General features: G+C 38.3%; 2 protein-coding genes across 3 annotated transcripts in view; one reads left to right on the top strand and one right to left on the bottom strand.

Annotated features, from left to right (window-relative positions):
- The window catches only part of STX8 (syntaxin 8), a 292,360-nt gene extending 275,349 nt beyond the window's left edge, over positions 1-17,011 (bottom strand). The window contains exons 1-3 of one of the 2 annotated variants that reach the window (XM_057500881.1): positions 16,921-17,011; positions 12,026-12,125; positions 465-559 (exon numbers count right to left, since the gene is read on the bottom strand). In XM_057500881.1, coding sequence (XP_057356864.1) covers positions 465-559; positions 12,026-12,125; positions 16,921-16,937 — 212 coding nt within the window. In that variant the 5' untranslated portion in view covers positions 16,938-17,011. Of the gene's footprint in view, positions 1-464; positions 560-12,025; positions 12,126-14,069; positions 14,096-16,920 lie in introns of those variants that run through there. The other variant, XM_057500882.1, reaches the window with a different exon arrangement.
- A 691-nt stretch (positions 17,012-17,702) lies between these two features.
- The window catches only part of LOC118933442 (cilia- and flagella-associated protein 52), a 79,275-nt gene continuing 72,604 nt past the window's right edge, over positions 17,703-24,373 (top strand). Inside the window, exon 1 of the mRNA XM_057499485.1 lies at positions 17,703-17,812. Coding sequence (XP_057355468.1) covers positions 17,743-17,812 — 70 coding nt within the window. The 5' untranslated portion in view covers positions 17,703-17,742. The remainder of the gene's footprint in view (positions 17,813-24,373) is intronic.

The following is a 24,373-nucleotide window of genomic DNA, read 5'->3' as shown; positions in this document are numbered from 1 at the left end:
AAACAGGAAAAAAAAAAAGATGTATGGTTTCTATAGGTATTGACCTCCCAGAAAAGAAAATGGATCACTCAAAACTCTGGAAACCAGAAAAGCAGAATCACAGCTCAAGATTATCATGGAAGTTTTCCTGTTGGAACAGTGGCTAACCTCTCCAGGCAGTCCAGACAGGTGGCAGTGCAGGGCTCTGTGTAAACAGAGCACTGACAGAAAGCGTGAGCTCCCTGCACTGCGAAGGTTACACCCAAATAAGTTAATTCCTGCAGTATGTCTTGCTTCGCCAGCATATTCACTGCAAAACATGTAACAGACACTTAAAATAGAAATCAAGATTAGGGCAATATTTTGGAAACCAGGTCTTCCTCAAGCTGTGGAAAAATCTGGGTGGCCCAGATTCCTTCCTTTCTTAAAATAAGACTGCTTTTCCTCCCACTCTAGAAAAGAAGTGGAAATGTTTACATGGATACATCTGATGTGTTGACACAGCTCTTAGCAATAAGTCCTTCAAAAGGGCGATCTTTTCCTTCAGATTCTGCAACAAAGCTCTGATTGTCACGGTAAGCTGAAAAGAAAAGAACACATCCTAAGTATGCTGGTCCAGAGGGATAGAATCTATTTAAAAGATCATGTAAACACTACTTTCCATTCTGTGATTCCACCAAGGACAGGCTGGAAGAGACACTTAGCCTCCAATGAGAACCTCAGGTTGTGAGGAATCCTAACTGTTGCCTGGTTCAGCCACCAGCCTAATGCTTGCACCCACTCCACAACCTAACCAGGTGATAAGCCAGCCAGTCCATACCTGAACGGACGCTGATTGGAAAATGCCACTTTGTCCGCAGTCAGCTGAATTCTCTTCCCTGAGCATCAACCTTCCGATACTATTTGTCTGCCTTGGGGCCATGCAGGAAACTGTGTCCCCCAGTCTTTGTTCACCAGTGAGAACCCTACAGTTGCCTCAACCATGCTTCAAATGACAAGAAGATGCCAGTCCCACCGCCATCACAGCCAGTCTTCTCTAAACACACTGTTATACTTAAAACCCATGTAGACGTTTTATAGCGGTGTGTTCTTTTTACACGAGGAATGTTAACCACACATAACTCTTTTTTCCAAGAGTATATGAATTTTCTCCAAGCATTCTACAGACCCAGAGGAAATTTTGTTTGTGACTCTAAATGTACTCTTTAAGGATGGAGGAGGGGTGGGGAGAGAGCTTCTCAGGAATTTAAATATGAAAAATAAAATTGCCTTTGTAAATTAAACATAGTTTACCATGGATGAAATCAGAGATATGTTTTTAAAAAAAGTTTTATTTGCTACCTTGTTAAAAGCAGCAATTATACAACTAGAGTGGAAGCTAGGTTTTCCTTCTTCAATTAGCAGGGTCACAGTCAGGAAAAAACAGAACAGCAGAAGCTGGCCCAGGGCTGCACACATCAAGCAACACTCAAAGGTATCAGCAGCCAAGAAAAGTCTAACCTTAACTATTCTAATACCTCTGGGAGCCACTGAAAAACCACCCACAATGTTTATGGGGAAAAGCCAAGGAAAGCAGACCTCTCCTCACTCAAAAAGTAAAGAACAGAACAAACAAACAAACAAATCACAACACACATACACTCCAGGCCTAAGAAGAGGCCACAAAATTAAAGGCCAAAAGAGCTCAAGAGATGAGTGTACACAGCCACTAAAAAGTGTGACTGACATCTAAATTTGTTAACAGAGAAAGATATCCATTGTAATTTATTAAGAGAAAAAAAGATCAAGTCATAAAACAAACTGTCAGCCACATAGAGAAAAATTATCTAGGAAACAAATACATCAAAATGCCAAGAGCAGTTATCTCTAAGTAGCAGGACTTCTTAGTATTTTACAAGAAAATGACTACTTGTATAATCAGGAAAAAATTCCCATTATCAAAATTTAACAGAAACTTTTCAAATCACACAAAAAGATGGAAAGCCTAACATATTGTAAGCTAAGACAACCTAGTAACAAACACTGATAGAGATAATGGACAAAAGGAAACCACATGCCCATCTCCCTCGAGGATCACAAATATGTCTTTAAAAAATACAGGTAAAGCAGGTGGAGCCAACATGGCGGCATGAGTAGGACAGTGGGAATCTCCTCCCAAAAACATATATATTTTTGAAAATACAACAAATACAACTAATCCTAAAAGAGAGACCAGAAGACACAGGAAAACAGCCAGACTACATCCACACATGCGAGAGCCCAGCACCTGGTGAAAGGGGTAAGATACAAGCCCCGGCCCCGGGTGACTGGAGCGCCTCTCACCCCAGCTCCCGGCGGGAGGAGAGGAGTCGCAACGGGGAGGGAGAGGGAGCCCAGGACTGCTAAACACCCAGTCCTAGTCATCCGCACCAGAGCGCAGACACAGTGCATTCGTGGAGGGCTGGAAACTAGGGAAACAGGGCAGCAAGACCTCAGAGTGGGTTCCGAAGCTGATGCCCCTGTGACAAAGCAAAGCGAGTGCTTTTTGAAAGTCTTAAAGTGACAGGGACGCTACAGCTGGATGGAAACAACACAGGTCACAGTCCAGCAGCTGGAAATTCCAGGGAAAACCGGGCACACTAACCCTCTGGGCAACAGCTCTGAGACCCCTCACGGAGGTAAACAGCCAAACAGCCCACCGTACATTACCCCTCCGGGGCGCGGCGATAGCAGAGAAGCAGCCTAAGGCTGGCCAAGCCCACAGCAAGGGAGCTTCCTCCATACCAGCCAGGCAAGACACAAAGACCCAGTCTACACGCAACTGCCCAACACAAGCCACTAGGGGTCGCAGTTGTCCCAGTAAAGAAAGGCCAGTAGCAAGTGGAAAGTTTGGCCCTCCCAGCTGACAGTCAATAGCACCTATCAACATGAAAAGGCAAAAAAATTTGATCCAGACAAGACTAACCCAGACAGCTTCAGCATCTGCTACATCTTCCCCTGAGAAGGAACCTGGGGAGATAGATTTAACCAGTCTTCCTGAAAAAGAATTCAAAACAAAAGTCATAACCATTCTGATGGACTTGCAGAGAAATATGCAAGAACTAAGGAAGGAGAATACAGAAATAAAACAAGCTCTGGAAGGACTTGAAAACAGAATGGACAAAATGCAAGAGACCATTAATGGACTAGAAAACAGAGAACAGGAATGCAGAGAGGCTGATGAAGAGAGAGATAAAAGGATCTCCAGGAATGAAAGAATTCTAAGAGAGCTGAGTGACCAATTGAAACGGAACAATATCCGCATTATAGGGGTACCAGAAGAAGAGAGAGAAAAAGGGATACAAAGTGTCTTTGAAGAAATAATTGCTGAAAACTTCCCCAAACTAGGGGAGGAAATGGCTTCTCAGACCACAGAGGTACACAGAACTCCCATGACAAGGGATCCAAGGAGGGCAACACCAAGACACATAATAATTAAAATGGCAAAGATAAGACAAGGACAAAGTATTAAAGGCAGCCAGACAGAAAAAAAAGGTCACCTACAAAGGAAAACCCATCAGGCTATCATAAGACTTCTCAGCAGAAACCCTACAGGCCAGAAGAGAATGGCATGATATACTTAATGCAATGAAACAGAAGGGCCTCGAACCAAGACTACTGTATCCAGCACGATTATCATTTAAATATGAAGGAGGGATTATACAATTCCCAGATAAGCAAAAGTTGAGGGAATTTGGCTCCCACAAACCACCTCGACAGGGCATCTTACAGGGACTGCACTAGATGGGAGCACTCCTAAAAAGAGCACAGAACAAAACACCCAACATATAAAGAAGGGACGAGGAGGCATAAGAAGGGAGAGAAATAAAGAATCATCAGACCGTGTTTATAATAGCTCAATGAGCGAGTTAAGTTAGACAGTAAGATAGTAAAGAAGCTAACCTTGAACCTTTGGTAACCACAAACTTAAGGCCTGCAATGGCAATAAATTCATACCTTTCAATAATCACCCTAAATGTAAATGGACTGAATGCACCAATCAAAAGACACAGAGTAATACAATGGATAAAAAAGCAAGATCCATCCATATGCTGCTTACAAGAGACTCATCTCAAACCCAAAGACACGCACAGACTTAAAGTCAAGGGATGGAAAAAGATAGTTCAAGCAAACAACAGAGAGAAGAAAGCAGGTGTTGCGATTCTGGTATCAGACGAAACAGACTTCAAAATAAAGAAAGTAACAAAAGACAAAGAAGGACATTACATAATGATAAAGGGCTCAGTCCATCAAGAGGATATAACCCTTATAAATATATATGCACCCAATACAGGGGCACCAACATACCTGAAACAAATATTAACAGAACTAAAGGAGGAAATAGAATGTAATGCATTCATTCTAGGAGACTTCAACACACCACTCACTCCAAAGGACAGATACACCAGACAGAAAATAAGTAAGGACACAGAGGCACTAAACAACACACTAGAACAGATGGACCTAATAGACATCTACAGGACTCTACATCGAAAAGCAACAGGATACACATTCTTCTCAAATGCACATGGAACATTCTCCAGAATAGACCACATACTAGGACACAAAAAGAGCCTCAGAAAATTCCAAAAGATTGAAATCCTACCAACCAACTTTTCAGACCACAAAGGCATTAAACTAGAAATAAACTGTTCAAAGAAAGCAAAAAGGCTCACAAACGCATGGAGGCTTAACAACACGCTCCTAAATAATCAATGGATCAATGACCAAATCAAAATGGAGATCCAGCAATATATGGAAACAAATGACAACAACAACACTAAGCCCCAACTTCTGTGGGACACAGCAAAAGCAGTCTTAAGAGGAAAGTATATAGCAATCCAAGCATATTTAAAAAAGGAAGAACAAGCCCAAATGAATGGTCTAATGTCACAATTATCGAAATTGGAAAAAGAAGAACAAATGAGGCCTAAGGTCAGCAGAAGGAGGGACATAATAAAGATCAGAGAAGAAATAAATAAAACTGAGAAGAATAAAACAATAGCAAAAATCAATGAAACCAAGAGCTGGTTCTTCGAGAAAATAAACAAAATAGATAAGCCTCTAGCCAGACTTATTAAAAGGAAAAGAGAGTCAACACAAATCAAAAGTATCAGAAACGAGAAAGGAAAAATCATGACGGACCCCGCAGAAATACAAAGAATTATTAGAGACTACGATGAAAACCTATATGCTAACAAGCTGGGAAACCTAGGAGAAATGGACAACTTCCTAGAAAAATACAACCTTCCAAGACTGACCCAGAAAGAAACAGAAAATCTAAACAGACCAATTACCAGCAACGAAATTGAAGCGGTAATCAAAAAACTACCAAAGAACAAAACCCCTGGGCCAGATGGATTTACCTCGGAATTTTATCAGACATATAGGGAAGACATAATACCCATTCTCTTTAAAGTTTTCCAAAAAATAGAAGAGGAGGGGATACTCCCAAACTCATTCTATGAAGCTAAAATCACCCTAATACCAGAACCAGGCAAAGACACCACCAAAAAAGAAAACTACAGACCAATATCCCTGATGAACGTACACGCAAAACTACTCAACAAAATTTTAGCAAACCGAATTCAAAAATACATCAAAAGGATCGTACACCATGACCAAGTGGGATTCATCCCAGGGATGCAAGGATGGCACAACATTCAAAAGTCCATCAACATCATCCACCACATCAACAAAAAGAAAGACAAAAACCACATGATCATCTCCATAGATGCTGAAAAAGCATTTGACAAAGTTCAACATCCATTCATGATAAAATCTCTCAGCAAAATGGGAATACAGGGCAAGTACCTCAACATAATAAAGGCCATCTATTATAAACCCACAGCCAACATTATATTGAACAGCAAGAAGCTGAAAGCATCTCCTCTGAGATCGGGAACTAGACAGGGATGCCCACTCTCTCCACTGTTATTTAACATAGTACTGGAGGTCCTAGCCACGGCAATCAGACAAAACAAAGAAATACAAGGAATCCAGATTGGTAAAGAAGAAGTTAAACTGTCACTATTTGCAGACGACATGATACTGTACATAAAAAACCCTAAAGACTCCACCCCAAAACTACTAGAACTGATATCGGAATACAGCAAAGTTGCAGGATACAAAATCAATACACAGAAATTTGTGGCTTTCCTATACACTAACAATGAACCAATAGAAAGAGAAATCAGGAAAACAACTCCATTCACAATTGCATCAAAAAAAATAAAATACCTAGGAATAAACCTAACCAAAGAAGTGAAAGACTTAAACTCTGAAAACTATAAGTCACTCTTAAGAGAAATTAAAGGGGACACTAACAGATGGAAACTCATCCCATGCTCGTGGCTAGGAAGAATTAATATCGTCAAAATGGCCATCTTGCCCAAAGCAATATACAGATTTGATGCAATCCCTATCAAACTACCAGCAACATTCTTCAATGAAGTGGAACAAATAATTCAAAAATTCATATGGAAACACCAAAGACCCTGAATAGCCAAAGCAATCCTGAGAAAGAAGAATAAAGTAGGGGGGATCTCACTCCCCAATTTCAAGCTCTACTATAAAGCCATAGTAATCAAGACAATTTGGTACTGGCACAAGAACAGAGCCACAGACCAGTGGAACAGACTAGAGACTCCAGACATTAACCCAAACATATATGGTCAATTAATATTTGATAAAGGAGCCATGGACATACAATGGCAAAATGACAGTCTCTTCAACAGATGGTGCTGGCAAAACTGGACACCTACATGTAGGAGAATGAAACTGGACCATTGTCTAACCCCATATACAAAAGTAAATTCAAAATGGATCAAAGACCTGAATGTAAGCCATGAAACCATTAAACTCGTGGGAAAAAACATAGGCAAAAACCTCTTAGACATAAACATGAGTGACCTCTTCTTGAACTTATCTCCCCGGGTAAGGAAAACAACAGTAAAAATGAACAAGTGGGACTATATTAAGATGAAAAGCTTCTGTACAGCAAAAGACACCATCAATAGAACAAAAAGGAACCCTACAGTATGGGAGAATATATTTGTAAATGACACATGCGATAAAGGCGTGACGTCCCAAATATATAAAGAGCTCACAAACCTCAACAAACAAAAAGCAAATAATCCAATTAAAAATTGGGCAGAGGAACTGAACAGACAGTTCTCCAAAAAAGAAATACAGATGGCCAACACACACATGAAAAGATGCTCCACATCACTAATTATCAGGGAAATGCAAATTAAAACTACAATGAGGTATCACCTCACACTAGTAAGGATGGCTGCCATTCAAAAGACAAACAACAACAAATGTTGGCGAGGCTGTGGAGAAAGGGGAACCCTCCTACACTGCTGGTGGGAATGTAAATTAGTTCCACCATTGAGGAAAGCAGTATGGAGGTTCATCAAAATGCTCAAAACAGACTTACCATTTGACCCAGGAATTCCACTCCTAGGAATTTACCCTAATAACGGAGCAATCAAGTTTGAGAAAGACAGATGCACCCCTATGTTTATCGCAGCACTATTTACAATAGCCAAGAATTGGAAGCAACCTAAATGTCCATCGGTAGATGAATGGAGAAAGAAGATGTGGTACATATACACAATGGAATACTACTCAGCCATAAGAAAAGGGCAAATCCTACCATTTGCAGCAACATGGATGGGGCTGGAGGGTATTATGCTCAGTGAAATAAGCCAAGCGGAGAAAGAGAAATACCAAATGATTTCACTCATCTGTGGAGTATAAGAACAAAGGAAAAACTGAAGGAACAAAACAGCAGCGGAATCACAGAACCCAAGAATGGACTAACAGCAGTTCCTGTGTGGTGACCTCCAATGAGTTCTACACAGTGGTATAAAGGGCAGATCAAAGTGTGGGCAAAGGGTCTGTTTGTATTTATACAGAGGATCAAAGCCTAATTTGGCTACCCAGAAAACGAACTAAGATACGATATGAAGAACTTCCAACATCAGCACTCTCTGGAAGAGTCATACCAGAAGATGATCATCAAAAAACCTCAACAAAGATCCAGGCGATGCTGCAGTTGTAGCTGCATTCATCCCACCAGTTCCTGGACTTGCCATTGGAATGAAGAAGGAGATAACTAAGCTGGCCTGTGCATACAGTAAAACAACAAATTTGACTGGATCTATACTGTTGGAACTCAACCAAGAATTAGGAGAAGTGCAAGTTGTAGCGCTCCAAAATCTTACAACTACAGACTATCTACTGTTAAAAGAACATATGGGATGTGAACAGTTCCCATGAATGGGTTGTTTTAATTTGTCTCATTTCTCTCAGACTGTTCAAGTATAGTTGGACAATAACCATCATATCATAGATAAATTGTCACAAATGCCAAAAAAAAAAAATACAGGCAAAGCAAATTTAGAATTACATTAAAAATGACAATATACCATCACCAAGTAGAATCTATCCTTGTAATTTAAGAACAGTTTGATTTAGGAAATTTAATAATAAAGCTTATAATGTTAGTGATTCAAAATGGGATAAACATATGATTAATACAGCATGGTGGAACTCAATTAGAAACAATACAAAAACAAAGAGGAAACAGACTGGAACACTAGTGCCTTAAATGCAACATTACGTAACTCTGGTCTAGAGGTTCTAACAAACGCTTTCAAACCCATTAAAGAAATACATGAAGACTGGAAAGAAGGAGATGAAATTCTTATTTGCAGATTGATAATAGTCTAATTGGGAAAGTTAGGAGAATCAACTGAAAGATTACTAGAAAGAGGAAAAGAAGTCAATTAAGGTGATCAATCATAAAATTAAAAAAAAAACAAGGGCATTCCTAAATTTGTGTCATAGCTAGGGAGAAGTAATTTTTTAAATTATTATTGTTAAATGTTATTAACAGTGTCAACAAAATCTGAAAAATATCTAACACAGTACCTGGAACATAGTAACTGTGCAGTAAGTACTGCTGAACTAATGAGTAAAAGGAAATGCTCAATATTGTAAAAATGTAAATGCCTTTCAGTTCAATCTATAAATATACTACATATCTGTTCAAAATCCCATTTGGGGTTCTTTTACTGGAGAAGAGTTGGTAATTCAGGCAGAGCACAAAATCTTTTTAATAAGGCTATGCAAAATTACTCTAAAAGAAGGATGACTGAAGGATTACAGAAAAACCAGGAATATGTGTAACAAAGGGGGACTGAAACAATCATGTATTAAGTCTTATAAAAGCTACAAGACAATGACGTTTGCAGTTCGAAAAAGTGTCAACAGTGCAAAAGAACAAAAGATCCAGAAACAGTGCAGTTGTGCAAAAACTCAACAACTGAAATACAGGGTATTTCATTTCCTGAGGAGTAAGGGAATTACTGATTAAGCAAATGGGAAAAAAATAAAAGAAGATGCCTACAAAATGCCAAAGTAAACTTCAAATATTTTAAAGATTTATGTATTAAAAAAATAAGAAACAGAAGAAAAGTGTAAAGAAAATTTAGATAATTAGGTAAAACATTTATATATTTTCTGGATGTGAAAGGCCTTTCTAAGTGTTATTTTCCCTCTCCCTACAGGAAAAGACCACAAATAAAAATACCAATAATTTCAAATAAAATTTAAAGACAAGTGCATGTCAAAAAGAAAATGTTATTTATCCAAAGGCCAAATTAATTTAAAAAAATATTTCTACCAAACTTACTATACTTAACATATTTATAAAGAATACCTTGAGGTTAAGAAATAATAAATTAGATTAAAGGACATACATACACAGGCAATTCATAAGGAAGAAATGTAAATATCCAATAAATATATGAAAACATGTTCAATGGCATAAGTAATAAAAAGGTGCATAATACACTACTGTATACTTCCACCAGAGATTTTTAAGATAATCATAATTGGTGTAGAACCACAATTCTGCAATACATGCACACACACATATATGTTCAAAGGACTTAAAATTTTATACAACTTAAATCCAGAAAGTCTAGATTGAGGAATTTATTCTAACATGGGCAATAATTTAGCCACACTGAAAACTCATTAATAATTAGAAATAATCTAACGATCCAAGATGATACTGGTTAAATGGGTCAGAGATCTAAATGTAAAAAGTGAAACCGTACATTTACTAGAAGAAAACAGGAATAAATTCCTTTATAATCCAAAATAGCAAAAGCTATGAGTGAAAATACAGAAGGAGTTAAACACTGATAGTCAACACCATTTAGTAAAACCAAAGTTTTCACTTGACAGATGACCATAGGTTTTATGACGACCATAAAAAAAGAATAAAGGAAAGGAGACAATTACAATATGTCACAAATAACCCTTCTCCCCAATATGCAAAGAGCTATTAAAGACAAAAAAACCAACAATCCAACAGAAATATAGGCAAAAACAAGAAGCTCACAGAAAAAAATATATAAATAGTGCTTAACTATTAACCATGTGGACACATACTTCATTTGATTCATAATATGAAAAATGAAAATTAAAGCTACACAGAAATATTCTATCTCCCTTATCAGATTGGCAAAAATTCAGAAGATTGACAGTGTTGGCCAGCCTGTGAAGAAACAGAAACTCTTGTGCACTGCTGGTGGGAATGCCAAAGGTGACTATGCCTGTGAAGGGGAATTTGGCAACAGACAAAAATATCATATGCCCCAGTTCTGAGAACTCATCTTTAAAAGATACCTCCACAAATACAAAGGAAAAAAAATAAGAACAAGGCTATTTATTGTAGCATCATTCATAACAACAAAGGCTGGAAACTAAATGCTCATCCTTGGGAGAGAGATTAAATGAACTATGGAACATCTACATATCAGAGTACTATACAGCCCTAAAGAAGAACAGTGAAGATCTCAGTGACTTAAAATGGAGAGACCTCTACAATATAGTATTAAATAAAAAGAACAAGATACAGAAAGAGCATCTTTTATGTAAAAAGAAATGAGAATGTGCATGTGTCCCCACACATACCCACGTACACACACACACACACACACACACACACACACACAAAGATGCTTACTTCTGTAAAAATAAACACAGGAAGAATAAATCAGAAATGAATGAAAATGGTTACCTATAGCAAGTAGGTGAAGAATGGATGGAAAAGAGTGGGATTAAACCAAGACTTTGAGTTTACCAATGTGTATAATTTTGACTTTCGAATAATGTAAATATTTTACATACTTAAAATTAAATGACAAGTTGAGGGAAAAAAAGCAAACACTAAAAATGAATATAAAAAGATATAAATGAAAGCAGGAGACATGGAAAAAAAGAATCAATTCTAGAAACATTAGAACAGAATAGCCTCAATATTCTTAATGGGATATTCTAAGTTAAAAAAAAAAAAGACACAAACTTAAACTTTACTTAGTGGTTGTAGTGGTATGTGTACAGTAATTCTGAAACTATTTTCTATAAAATATTAGAGAGACCAAATGAGCAAAAATCTATCAATGTTTTTGGAAACCTGGGTTCTCACTACAGAAAAAGTAAAATACTAATTTTGAAGGGGGAAGGTCAGAAGGAAACCCATGGTGTTGGATTTGAACCAAAGATATTGGTATGAACTCATGATTCTAAAAAATGTATTTCCAAGCCAAATCCAACCACTGTTTTTATACAGCCTGCAAGTTGTTTACATTTTTACATGTAAAATGTAAAAATATTTTGGTTGAGAATAGATACTTAAAATCGTGAGGACTCTGCCTCTTGTCCTACAAAGCCTAAAAGATTTATTATCTGTGGAAAGTGTACCCTTGCCTAGACTCCAATATTGTTAGACACTTCTAAGGTAAAAACTGAAGAAATTAAACGGATGTCATACTTCATTTAATCTCAGTGATTAAGTAACTATTAACTGGTTGGTTGTGATGTCAATACAACACACATAAATATACAGACCACTCTTCACACACACACAGAGCCTCAGAAATAGGAGAGTTTGCAGACCTCAAGGATCAAACAAATCCTTCCAAGTACTAATTCTCTCCTGGCTTACCTTGGTTGTATTTTCACCATTTCTTTCATATCGATTCCGCTGTTGAATTTTCTCAGCAATCTCTTGTGCAATTTGGCAAGTAGAATCGTATGTGGAGAACCTGTATCAGAGTCACAAGGGGAGAAAAATGTTTAAGATTCTTTTAAAGAATTTTCTGCATTATCTAAGTTTTGAGTTTTTAATTCTAGTCACAAATTCAAACAGGAAGGGAGGATAGTAACAGTAATAGTAACATGCTGAACGCTACTGTGAGCCAGACTTTATTCTGAATGCTTCATTTGTAATAACTCACTTAATCCACCCAAAACGCTACAAAGGGAGTGCTGTCACCATGTCCATTTCACATGTGAGGAAATCAGACACAAAGGTTGAGCCATTTGCCCAGGTGGTACCATCAGCTGCAAACCAAGGCTGTCTGACCCGGAGCCTTTGCTCCTAACCACTCTGCCACTCATAACACGTTTGTATTCACTCATCCATAAAACATTCAACAGTTATGAAGGTCCTCCTCTGTAGTGAGCCCTATTCTAGGCCCTGGAGGATATAGCAGTGAACAAAAGTCCCTGCCTCCAAGGAGCTTAGTGAAGGGACGAAGGCATAAAGCAAATACATAGTGTTGATACGTGCTAAGAAGAAAAATAAAGCAGGATAATGGGACAGAAGGTGCCAGGCAAGGTGAGGAAGCCAGCTCCGTAGATATCTGGAGAAGAGCTTTATAGGACAGGAACAGCACGTACTTTATATCCTACAACAAATGCTCTGGTGACAACTGACACATACCCACGAGGCACGTAAGCTCACCAGAATTCTCTCAAAACCATTACTGAGTTTCTGTTTGTTATTCAGCAGCACTGGGGGTCTGAAGGATTCACACCAAATCCCCAGCAGTCCCTCATTTTTTCCTTTTGTGACGGCCTTTTTACTTTCTATTTGTTTTATAGAAAATACTTAATTCTGCATACACATTTCATCTCTCTGCTCCTAAAGCACAGGGACTAAGCCGTATGATACAACAAATGTATTTTCCAGGACTGCCCCAGTTCAAAATATTGAAAAGTGCTGTATGACCTAATGTCCTAATTTTTTGCTTGAAAAAATGAACAATCCATTTTTTTAAATCTTATTTCCACATATCATGTGTACATTGAGGAAACTTGGCAAATGTATTTTTCGAATGAAGGAAAAACAATCCTCAATTGCTTCCTTTAGGAATCTCACTATACTCATTATAGCAATGGTTGACAACTGAGTACCTGATCTGGGCCAGGTTCTACACTAAGAGCTTTACATTTTAAACTTCACAAGGACCCTGTGAGGACCTCTTCAACAACTCACCACTACACTCAAAAGTAACATCATTTGCATGTATGTGTATATTTGTGTGTGTATGTATGTGTGTATCACACACATATATAAAACAAGAGCAGGTATACAATACATAATTAAGAGAACAGGAGGTAAGCTGACAAGGAAAACTGGATCCTGGTACCAGCTTTGCCACATTTCCCCTCTCTTCCTTCCATATTGTCATCTATGAAAGGAGATGCTCAAGTCTGGCTCTGTGGCTCCAGACCATACCTATGCAAATCAATAATAAGGTACAATACACTTCCTGCCAAGTGTGGAGTATAAATGGTGAATACTTTCGGAGTTTGGACGTGAGGGAAATTACCATTGGCCGAGGCACTCAGACCTGACAAGGCTGCATCCAGGGGTTAGTTACATCTTGGGCTGAACCACGAGGTTAAAGCAGACCTCTTATTCCCACAGGAAGGAGGAGCAAATTCTATACTCCGCAGAGGCACAGGGAGCCAGCAAAGCTGAAAGGAAGGTGCCTTGCACATTTGACTGGTGCCCAGAGCAGAAGCATAAGGCAAAAGACAATATGGATGAACAGAAGCTGGTTCTGCAGAGCCTTCAACATGAGAACAACGTTAGGCTTTTAAAAGAGAATTTTAGAGCTGTATGAGATACTTTTATACACAAAGTGAAGCCTTGGAGAGGTTATATGAAGTACTGAAGGCCAAAATCCCAGATGTCTTACCCGATCCTCATGTTCTCACTTTAGCCCTAAAGAACAGTGGTTCTGAAGCTTTGCTATACATTGCGATCACTGGAGAATCTTTAAAACAAAAACAAAGCATAAAACAATTCTTGGCTCCCACCCTCAAGCACTCTTGACTAAACTGGTATGGGGTTTGCCCTGGACGTGAGTTGTGTGAGCTCCCCAGGTGATTCCAGTCTGTAGCAAAGTCTGACAACCACTGGCCTAGTGGTAATGGGCAGCCTCATCATAGTATCAAGCACACAAGCGCCTAAAGTACTAGTTCAGGAAAATTAATGTGAATTCCATTTACCTAAATAGTTGGGAATGAGAGTAGAGTGGCAGGAAACTAGCAGAAGACTTGTACAGCTGTTCAATTCCATAACTAGTCACCAGTATTTACTATCTGCAAGTCAGAAGGCAAAAAGGATGGGACGATAGCAGAAAAAAACAGCATAAAAGAGACAATAGGAACATTTAAAAGAAAAAAACAAACAAAATTAGTGAATAATCTGATGTGAGGAGTGAAGAAAGAGTGGATTATTAGAGTTTTCAGGCCTGTAAGACAAAGAGGATGGTGATGCCATGACAGAAACCCAGAAACTAGAAAGGGGAGCAGAAAATAAGCATCCAGACTATGAACTGGGTCTCTGTTTGATCACAAAAACACTGGCTGTACATTAAATTGACATATATGTGTATATAAGATTTACTTTAAAAATACACTTAAAAAGATGTAGAAGGCAGAGTGGAAACAAGAATGGCAGAATATTGAACATTATGGAAATTGGGTGATGAGCATAAAAGGGCCTATTGTACTATTCCACATGGTATATTTTTTACATTCCATAATGTATACTATTTAAAATAAATAGACCTCCCCCCCTCAAAAAGCCCAACTGGAATAGAAAACTGCTAAGGTTTAACTGTAATTTTTCCAGAAATTGTCCGTCAACAAATAAGTTGTCCTAGCAGTAAAGCTAATTAACTTTAGCAAAGAATCAGACAGTAAGCACTTGCTATTTCTATAAAAAGTGAGCCGACCACTTACTTTGATAAGCTATTAAAACAGTAACTTCTATATTCCATTTCTAAACATCAGAACACTAATAAGCATCATTGACCTATGATTTTCAATAGAATGAAGGCAAAGCTGTAGTCCAGTCTGTTTTTTATAGGTTTCCCAAAGTCTCAGTCCATACTCTTTTTTACCTTCCTGACCACCAACTAGGGAAGTTTGTAAATGCTAGCGTAGCAGATGTGCACACTGTTTCACTTTCAACAGTCAAAGAGAAAAACAGTGAGTCAAACTACTTGAGAGTTAACAGGAAAAATTATAAATGCTTTTTCAGCATTAACTTTGGAAGAGGCTTGGAGTCCAGTGGTAGCTTCCACCAATCTAAATGAATAGCCTGGTACCTCTCCCTTACCTCTGAGCTTTATTTCCTACCTCCTGTGTAAAGGGAGGGAGTTCGCTTCCAGGAGGTGGAGGGCAACTTAGCAAGGGCCTGAAAAATGTTCATACGCTTGGACCCCAAATTCCAATTCTAGGAAGTGAGCCAAAGAAATAAGGTATGAAACAAAGGGGCAGTCTTTGCAACAGTTAAAAAACAAACAAAAATACCCTAATATTACAAGAGGTATAAAGAGGGGAATAATTTTAATAAATGACGGCCATTTGTATGATGCATTATTATGCACCATAAAAAATCATGTTGTCAGGAAATAATGATTTGGAAGAAGGTTTACTGTTTTGTAAAGCATATATATGCATATATACAGACATATTATATTAAGCAATAAATTCATTAAAAACCAGTAGTGGTAATTATTCCAAATGATAGCATTAAAGATGGGTTTTTCTTCCCTCTCCAAATACTCAGTATTTTCTAAATTTTCTATACATGTGTATAGATTGTTAAAATTATGTAGGAAAAAATTCGTGTTAAACCAATTAAGCCATTGACCCAGGTTAACCTAGATCCCCGGACAGTGTTAACTTCGACCTTGCAATCCATTCTCATACGCATACTGTCTGCAACTTAAAAAATTATAAATTATATTACAAACACCAACATAAGACATAGACTCCAACAAGAACTTTATAAAACTGTTACATGTTTCCAATTATTAAACAAAAATCTCAAGATTGATATGGGATAACAATAGGTTCCCCAGGATCAGAACTTGTGTATTTCATCATTACTCCTTGGCACTTAATTTTTGAATAAATGACCCTTCTGGCAGTTATTGTTTTACTGCATAAGTTGCTGCCCTAGAAATAATCTTCATGATACTGACTCAGTTAACTATAAAAAGCCTTATTAAAAAATGCGTAATTTCTCTGCCAAAGTCCTACAACTTTTTTGACGGGTCAACAAGATCTAGGTCCTAGCGCCAACTGGTTACTAACGGGCTTGCTTGACCATGAATTCTGAACTTCGTTTTCTCCACCAGTGAAATAACGGGTTCACCAGATAGGCTGGCATTCCACAAAAAGGTTACTTGTTTTCACAGGAGTCCAGGGAAGCCTGCCCCAGCCAGCTCCACAAGCAGGATGGGCGGGAAATCACCGCGGCGAGATGCAGCCGATATGGGCTAGAGAAATGTTCAGAGATTCGCCACTTAGCCTCAGCTTCCCGGGAACACACTGTCCTTCCCAGGCCACACCTGCAAGGACCCAAGGGTGGCGGGATGCGGCAAGGTCCCCCTCAGCAGGGAAAGGGTCCTCGCCGTTCTTCCCCTCATCCCGAAAGTCCTCTAGCCCCAAAACGTAGCGTTCGCCCAGTCCCAGAAAGCCCGGCCTCTCCCAAGGGCTCTACGAGCGCGGCGGCCCTCACCCGGGGCTCACCAGGGGTCCGGGGCCATCGTGCAGTCTCCGCCCGCTCCTCGGACACTTCCTGCTCGCAGCAGCTGACTACGGCGGCCCGCGCGGCTCACACTCCGCGATTAGGCCCGTGAGCGACCTGAACCTGGAGTTTGCAAAGTAAATATACCCTAAGGCCTCAAAACTGTGATAAAGAAAGGAAACCGGACCCCCATGGAACATTAAGTTGGAGCAGTCTGCTCCCACTAAGCGATGCGAACAGCTGGGCGCAGTGAAAAGAAAACGGTTGTTGAACAAAATCTAAGCATTTTACTAGAAAAGTGGGAGCATCTCAAGATGCTTAAAATTTACCAAATTTTACCTGTTACTCTATCAGTTTAAGTTTTATCCTGCTTAAAACAGAAAAAAACAAAAAGTGGACTGCAGAGATACACAGCTGTATAGATCTACCAAAACTCACTTAAATGAATTTTGATATGTACATTATACCTCAATAAAAGTTAAAAAAAATTCGGCTTCAAACGGAGACCCAAAGAAGTATGCTATATATTATTTTCCAGCAGCTTTCCCCTAAGTGCCATTAAATGGTGCTTGATTATATAGTTACCAAAAAGGTCACGGACTCTTTACATACAAGAGGGAATTTATTCTGCTTATTTAGCGCCTGTTAAATTTCCAGAGAAATAGGAAGGAAAATGCCCTCTGCGTTTGCTGAACGAAACTCGGAACTCCGCAGGCTAGGTTACAGTGCAGGCGTGGAGCTGGCGCGCGTGCGCAAAACCGTTACCATAACGACCTAAAGACGCTGCATGGGAGGCTGAGGAAAGTGAACTGAGTCTCCGGGTGATGGAGAAACGAATTTCGCCCGATACAAACGTGGCCGATCTGGAGCTAGAGGCCATCATCGGCTTCAATGGTGAGACTTCGAACAGAACCCCGGGATCTTGTGACACAATCAGGGGCAGTGAGACACCGGTGCCACCTGGAAGGCAGTGTGGGACACTGGCATGAGCACGGGCTAGGGCCAAGCACAGGGGGCGCAGACAGCCTCTCCAGGACAAAGTCTCAGAGTCACCTCCTCGCTCCGAGCCTCAAGGAGTGGGATGGTTTTTGCCAGCACCTAAAAAGGAGCCAAATGCCTCCATAGAGCTGGAAGGATGAATACAAATTGTTGTGGCCCTTATCCCACTAGGTCAGCTCTCCCGTAGCTCTATTTCCTACGCAGCTCGCAAATCTTCCCGCCCCTTCGAAACCACTAGGTTATGGAGTCTGTATCTGCCGCTGGGACCAACTAACTTCCAAAATACCAGTTGACGTATCAGTGAGAAAGGGCGGGGGAGGGAACGTGTATTTGAGCAACCGTTTGAGAAGGTCTTGTCCTCTACGAAGAAAGGATTCTAACCGTCGATTTCAGGCGACGATAGGAGGTGAAGGGGATGCCAGGGGTAGCTGGAGGGGAAAGATGCTTTGGTCAGAGGAGGTCTGGTTGGTCTGCTCAACTCTTATTTATGCTGCGCATTTGAACATCAAGGGGGAAAAAGGCTGGTTTTTTTTTTTTCGAGAAGAATGAAAACAAGCATTTCGGTATTTTAGAAAGAGCAAACTTTTTAAAAAGTTCGTTGTGATTCCTGAAAGCTTTAAAATTTTAATAATATATATGTCGATTAATCAATGACTAAAAATGCTTTAAGCACATTCTGGGACTTAGCTCTTGACGCTTTGTTTACTTTAGTAGTCTCTAATAGAAAGTGGGCACTTAGTACAACTGAGATATTAGCCATCTTTAGAGCTGTTTACCAGATCACTGTAAAAGGAAGTGAGTGACTGACAGTGAGTGCAAAGGGGGCACCCTGGTAACCAGTGTGAAACCTCAAACAGCTCTGCAACTGCACTCATGCTGTTTTGTAGAGCTCCTAGAGTAAATATATGGTATACTGTATCGTGATGTCTTCCATGGCAATTATTAATGATCTTGATCTTTTAAAATGTTCCAAATTAATTGAACTGTTTATACTTTGTTGGTTTTGCGACAATTGATATTCTTTCATAGAGTCAAATATACAGTTATATGTACATGCTCAATACTTAACTATGCACTGAGAATACAGGGGTAACTACAAACATAAGAAGGGGAGTATAGAAAATTGGAAAAATACAGTGAAACCAAAAGAAAATTCAGCCATTGTTACATTTCCCAAATATATCACTGTTGAACTTTTGGTGTGATCATTTCAACTATGTATTTACATATAAATATTTCTTATTAAAGTATCATTGAGATACGGTATTATGAAGGTTTCACATGAACAACATTGTGGTTTCAACATTTACCCATATTATCAAATCCCCCCACATTGCAGTCACTGTCTATCAGTGTACTAAGATTCCATAGAGTCATTACTTCTCTGTGCTGTACTGCCTTCCCAAGAGCTACCCATATTGTGATTGCTAATTATACTGCCCCTTAATCCCTCCCCAACACCTTTCCTATGGTAATTGCTAGTACCTTCTCAGAGTCTGTGAGTCTGATGCTCTGTTACTTCAGTTTTGCTTTGTTTTTATACTCCACAAATGAGTGAAGTTCATTGGGTACTAGTCCTTATCCGCTTGGTTTATTTCACTAAGCATAATACTCTCTAGATCCACCCATGTTGTTGCAAATGGTAGGATTTCTTTTTATGGCTGAAGAATATTCCATTGTGTATATGTACCACATCTTCTTTATTCATCTATTTATGGAAACTTTGGTCGTTTCCATATCTTGACTATTGTAAATAGTGCAGCCACAAACATAGGGGTACATATGTCTTTTTGAATCAGGGATCTTGTTTTCTTCAGATAAATTCCTAGGAGTGGAATTCCTGGGTCAAATGGTGTTTCTATTTTTAGTTTTTTGAGGAACCTCCATATTGCTTTCCACAATGGTTGAATGAATTTACATTCCCATGAACAATGTAGGAAGGGTTCCACCTTCTACGCATCCTCGCCAGCATTTGTTATTGTCTTTTGGATGTTGGCTGTCCTAACTGATGTGAGGTGATATCTCATTGTCTTTTTAATTTGCATTTCCCTGTTGATTAGCGATGTGCAGCATCTTTTCATGTACCTGTTGGCCACCCAAATTTCTTCTTTGGAGAAGTGTCTGTTTATATCCTCCGCCCATTTTTAAATTAGATTATTTGGTTTTGGGATATTGAGGCATGTGGATTCTTTATAAAATTTGGATGTTAACCCCTTATTGGATAAGTCATTTATGAATATATTCTCCCATTCTGTAGGATGCCTTTTTGTTCTGCTGACGGTGTCCTTTGCTGTACAGAAGCTTTTTAGTTTAATGTAGTCCCACTTCCTCATTTTTATTTTGTTTCCCTTGCCTGAGGAGATGTGTTCAGGAAAATGTTTATATTCAATAGATTTTTGCCTATGTTCTCTTCTAAGAGTTTTATGATTTCATGACTTACATTCAGGTCTTTGATCCATTTTGAATTTACTTTTGTTTATGGAGTTACACAATAATCCAGTTTCATTCTCTTATATGTAGTTGTCCAGTTTTGCCAACACCAGTTGTTGAAGAGGCTGTCATTTCCCCATTGTATATCCATGGCTCCTTTATCATATATTAATTGCCCATATATGCTTGGGTTTATATATGGGCTCTCTGTTCTGTTCCATTGATCTATGGGTTGGTTCTCGTGCTAGTACAAATTGTTTTGATTACTGTGGCTTTGTAGTAGAACTTGAAGTTAGGGAGGGTAATCTCCCCAGCTTCGTTCTTCCTTCTCAGGATTGCTTTGGCTATTTGTGGTCTTTTGTGGTTCCATATGAATTTTAGAACTATTTGTTCTAGTTTGTTGAAGAATGCTGTTGGTATTTTGATAGGGATTGCATTGAATCTGTAGATTGCTAGACAGGATGACCATTTGACAATATTAATTCTTCCTATCTATGAGGATGGAATGTATTTCCACTTATTGGTGTCTACTTTAATGTCTCTCATGAGTGTCTTGTAGTTTTCATGGTATAAGTCTTTCACCTCCTTGGTTAGGTTTATTCCTAGGTATTTTACTCTTTTTGATGCAATTGTAAATGGAGTTGTTTGCACGATTTCCCTTTCTGCTAATTTGTTGTTAGTATATAGGAATGCAACAGATGTCTGTGTATTAATTTTGTATCCTGCAACTTTGCTGAATTCAGTTATTAGTTCTAATAGTTTTTTGGTGGAGTGTTTAGGGTTTTCTATGTATAATACCAAGTAGTCTGCAAGCAGTGACAGTTGAACTTCTTCCTTACCAATTTGGATGCCTTTTATTTCTTTGTGTTGTCTGATTGCTGTGGCTAGGACCTCCAGTACTATGTTGAATGACAGTGGTGAGAGTGGGCATCTTTGTCTTATTCCCTATCTTAGAAGAAAAACTTTCAGCTTTTTGCTGTTAAGTATGATGTTGGCTGTGGGTTTGTCATATATGGCCTTTATTATGCTCAGGTACACACCCTCTATACCCATTTTGTTGAGCATTTTTATCATGAATGGATGGTGAATTTTGTCTAATAACTTCTTCACCATTTATTAAGATGATCATGTGGTTTTTGTCCTTCCTTTCATTGGTGTGGTGTACAATGTTGATTAATTTTTCAACATTGTACCATCCTTGCATCCCTGGAATAAATCCCACTTGGTCATGATGGATGATTTTTTTAAATGTATTTTTGAATTTCATTTTGATAAAATTTTGTTGAATATTTTTGCATCTATGTTCACCAGGGATATTGGTCTATAATTTTCTTCTTTTGTGGTGGCTTTGTCTGGTTTTGGTATTAGAGTGATGCTGACCTCATAGAATGAATTTGAAGTATTTCCTCCTCTTCTACTTTTTGGAATACTTTAAGGAGGATGGGTATTAGGTCTTCTCAAAATGTTTGACAAAATTCAGCAGTGAAGCCATCTGGTCCAGGAATTTTGTTCTTAGGTAGTTTTCTGATAACCAATTCAATTTCATTGCTGGTAAATGTCTGTTCTCGTTTTCTGTTTCTTCATGGATCAGTCTTGGAAGGTTGTACTTTTCTAGAAAGTTGTTCATTTCTTCTACATTGTCCAGTTTGTTGGCATATAATTTTTCATAGTATTCTGTAATAATTATTTATATTTATATGGTGTCTATTGTGATTTTTCCTTTTTTCATTTCTGATTCTGTTTATGTATGTACACTCTCTTTTTTTCTTGATATGTCTGGCCAGGGATTTATCTATTTTGTTTATTTTCTCAAAGAACCAGTCCTGGCTTTTTGATTCTTTCTGTTTTTATTCTTCCCAATTTTATTTATTTATCCTTTGATCTTTATTATGTCCCTTCTTCTACTGACCTTGGGCCTCATTTGTTCTTCTTTTTCTAGTTTAATTGTGAGTTTAGACTGTTCATTTGGAATTGTTTTTCTTTTTTTGAGGTAAGCCTGTATTGATATATACTTTCCTCTTAGAACTGCCTTTGCTGTATCCCACAGGTTTTGGGCTGTTGAGCTGTTGTTTTAATTTCTCTTCATATATTAACTGATCTCTGTTTTAATTTGGTTATTGATCGATTGATTATTTAAGAGCATGTTTTTAAGCCTCCATGTGTTTGTAGGCTTTTTTGTTGTCTTTGAATAATTTATTTCCAGTTTTATACCTTTGTGGTGTGAGAAGCTGGTTGGCACAATTTCAATCTTTTTGAAATTACTGAGGCTCTTTTTGTGGCCTAGTATGTGATGTACTCTTGAAAACATTCCATGTACACTTGAGGAGAGTGTATATCCTGCTGCTTTTGGGAGGAACAGTCTGTAGATGTATGTTAGGTCCATCTGTTCTAATGTATTGTTCAGTGCTCTGTCTCCATACTTGATTTCTGTTTGGTTGATCTGTCTATGGGTATAACTGGTGTGTTAGTCTCCTAAAATGAATGTGTTACATTCTGTTTACCCCTTTAATCCCGTTAATATTTGTTTCACATATTTAGGTGCTCCTATATTGGATGCATAGATATTTATAATGGTTATATTCTCTTTTTAGACTGAGACCTTTATCATTATATAATGTCCTTCTTTGTCTCTTGTTGCTTTCTTTGTTTTGAAATCTATTTTGTCTCATATAAATACTGCTACTCCTGCTTTTTTCTCCCTATTGCATGAAATATCTTTTTCCACCCCTTCACTTTTAGTTTGTGTATGTCTTTGGATTTGAAATGAGTCTCTTGTAAGTAGCATATAGACAGATCTTGGTTTTTTACCCATTCTGCAGCTCTGGCTTTTGATTGGTGCATTCAGTCCATTTACATTTAGGGTGTTTATCCATAGACATGTACTTATTGCCATTGCAAGCTTTAGATTTGTGGTTACCAAAGGTTCAAAAATAGCTTCCTTACTATCAAACAGTCTATCTTAAATTACTTTATTAGTCTATTTTAAACACAATTGTAAGGGTTTTTTTTCTCCCCTTCTTCTTCTTCCTACTCCTCTCTTTATTTATTAGGTGTCATATTCTGTACTCTTTGTGTATCCCTTGACTAACTTTGTGAGTAGTTGGTTTAATTTTGCATTTGCTTAGTAACAAATTGGTCTGCTACCTTTACTGTGGGTTCATTTTCTCTGGTGACAACTATTTAGCCTTAGGATCATTTCCATCTAGAGCAGTCCCTTTTAGAGATCTTATAGAAATGGCTTGGTGGTGATGAATTCCATCAATGCTTGCTTATATGGAAATTGTTTAATCCGTCCTTCAAATTTAAATGATAATTTTGCCTGGTAGAGTATTGTTGGTTGAAGGCCCTTCTCTTTCATTAAATTAAATATATCATGCCACTCCCTTCTGGCTTGTAGAGTTTCTGCTCATAGCCTGGTGGGGTTTCCTTTTTAAGTGATCTTTTTTCTCTCTGACTGCTTTCAGTACTCTCTCCTTGTCCTTGATCTTTGCCATTTTAATTATGATATGTCTTGGTGTTGTCTTTCTAGGGTTCCTTTTGTTGCATGATCTTTGTGCTTTCATGACCTGAGTGTCTATTTCCTTTGATTGGGGAAGTTTTCAACAATTATTTCCTCAAATACAGTTTCTATCCCATTGTCTCTCTCTTCTTCTTCCAGTACCCTTACAATGTGAATGTTGTTCCATTTGTATTGGTCACACAGCTCTCTTATTATTCTTTCATTCCCAGAGATACGGTTTCTCTCTGTTCCTCAGCTTCTTTGTTTCCTTGTTCTCTAATTTCTATTTCATTTACAGTCTCCTGCTCCTCATCTAATCTACTTTAAGTCCCCCCATTGTATGTTTCACTTGAGATACTGTATTCTTCAGCTTCGGTTGGCTTTTTTTGAGGATGTCTACCTCTTTGTTGAAGTCCTCCCTGAGATCTTGAATACTTTTCTGTAAATCTGTTTATGATTTTTATTTTGAAGTCATTATCATGAAGATTGGTGATTTCAGTTTCACTGAGCACTCTTTCTGGTGTTTT

The sequence above is a fragment of the Manis pentadactyla genome, chromosome 4 (genome assembly GCF_030020395.1).
Source record: "Manis pentadactyla isolate mManPen7 chromosome 4, mManPen7.hap1, whole genome shotgun sequence".
Lineage (NCBI taxonomy): Eukaryota > Metazoa > Chordata > Mammalia > Pholidota > Manidae > Manis > Manis pentadactyla.
This window is presented reverse-complemented; position numbering and strand designations above follow the sequence as displayed.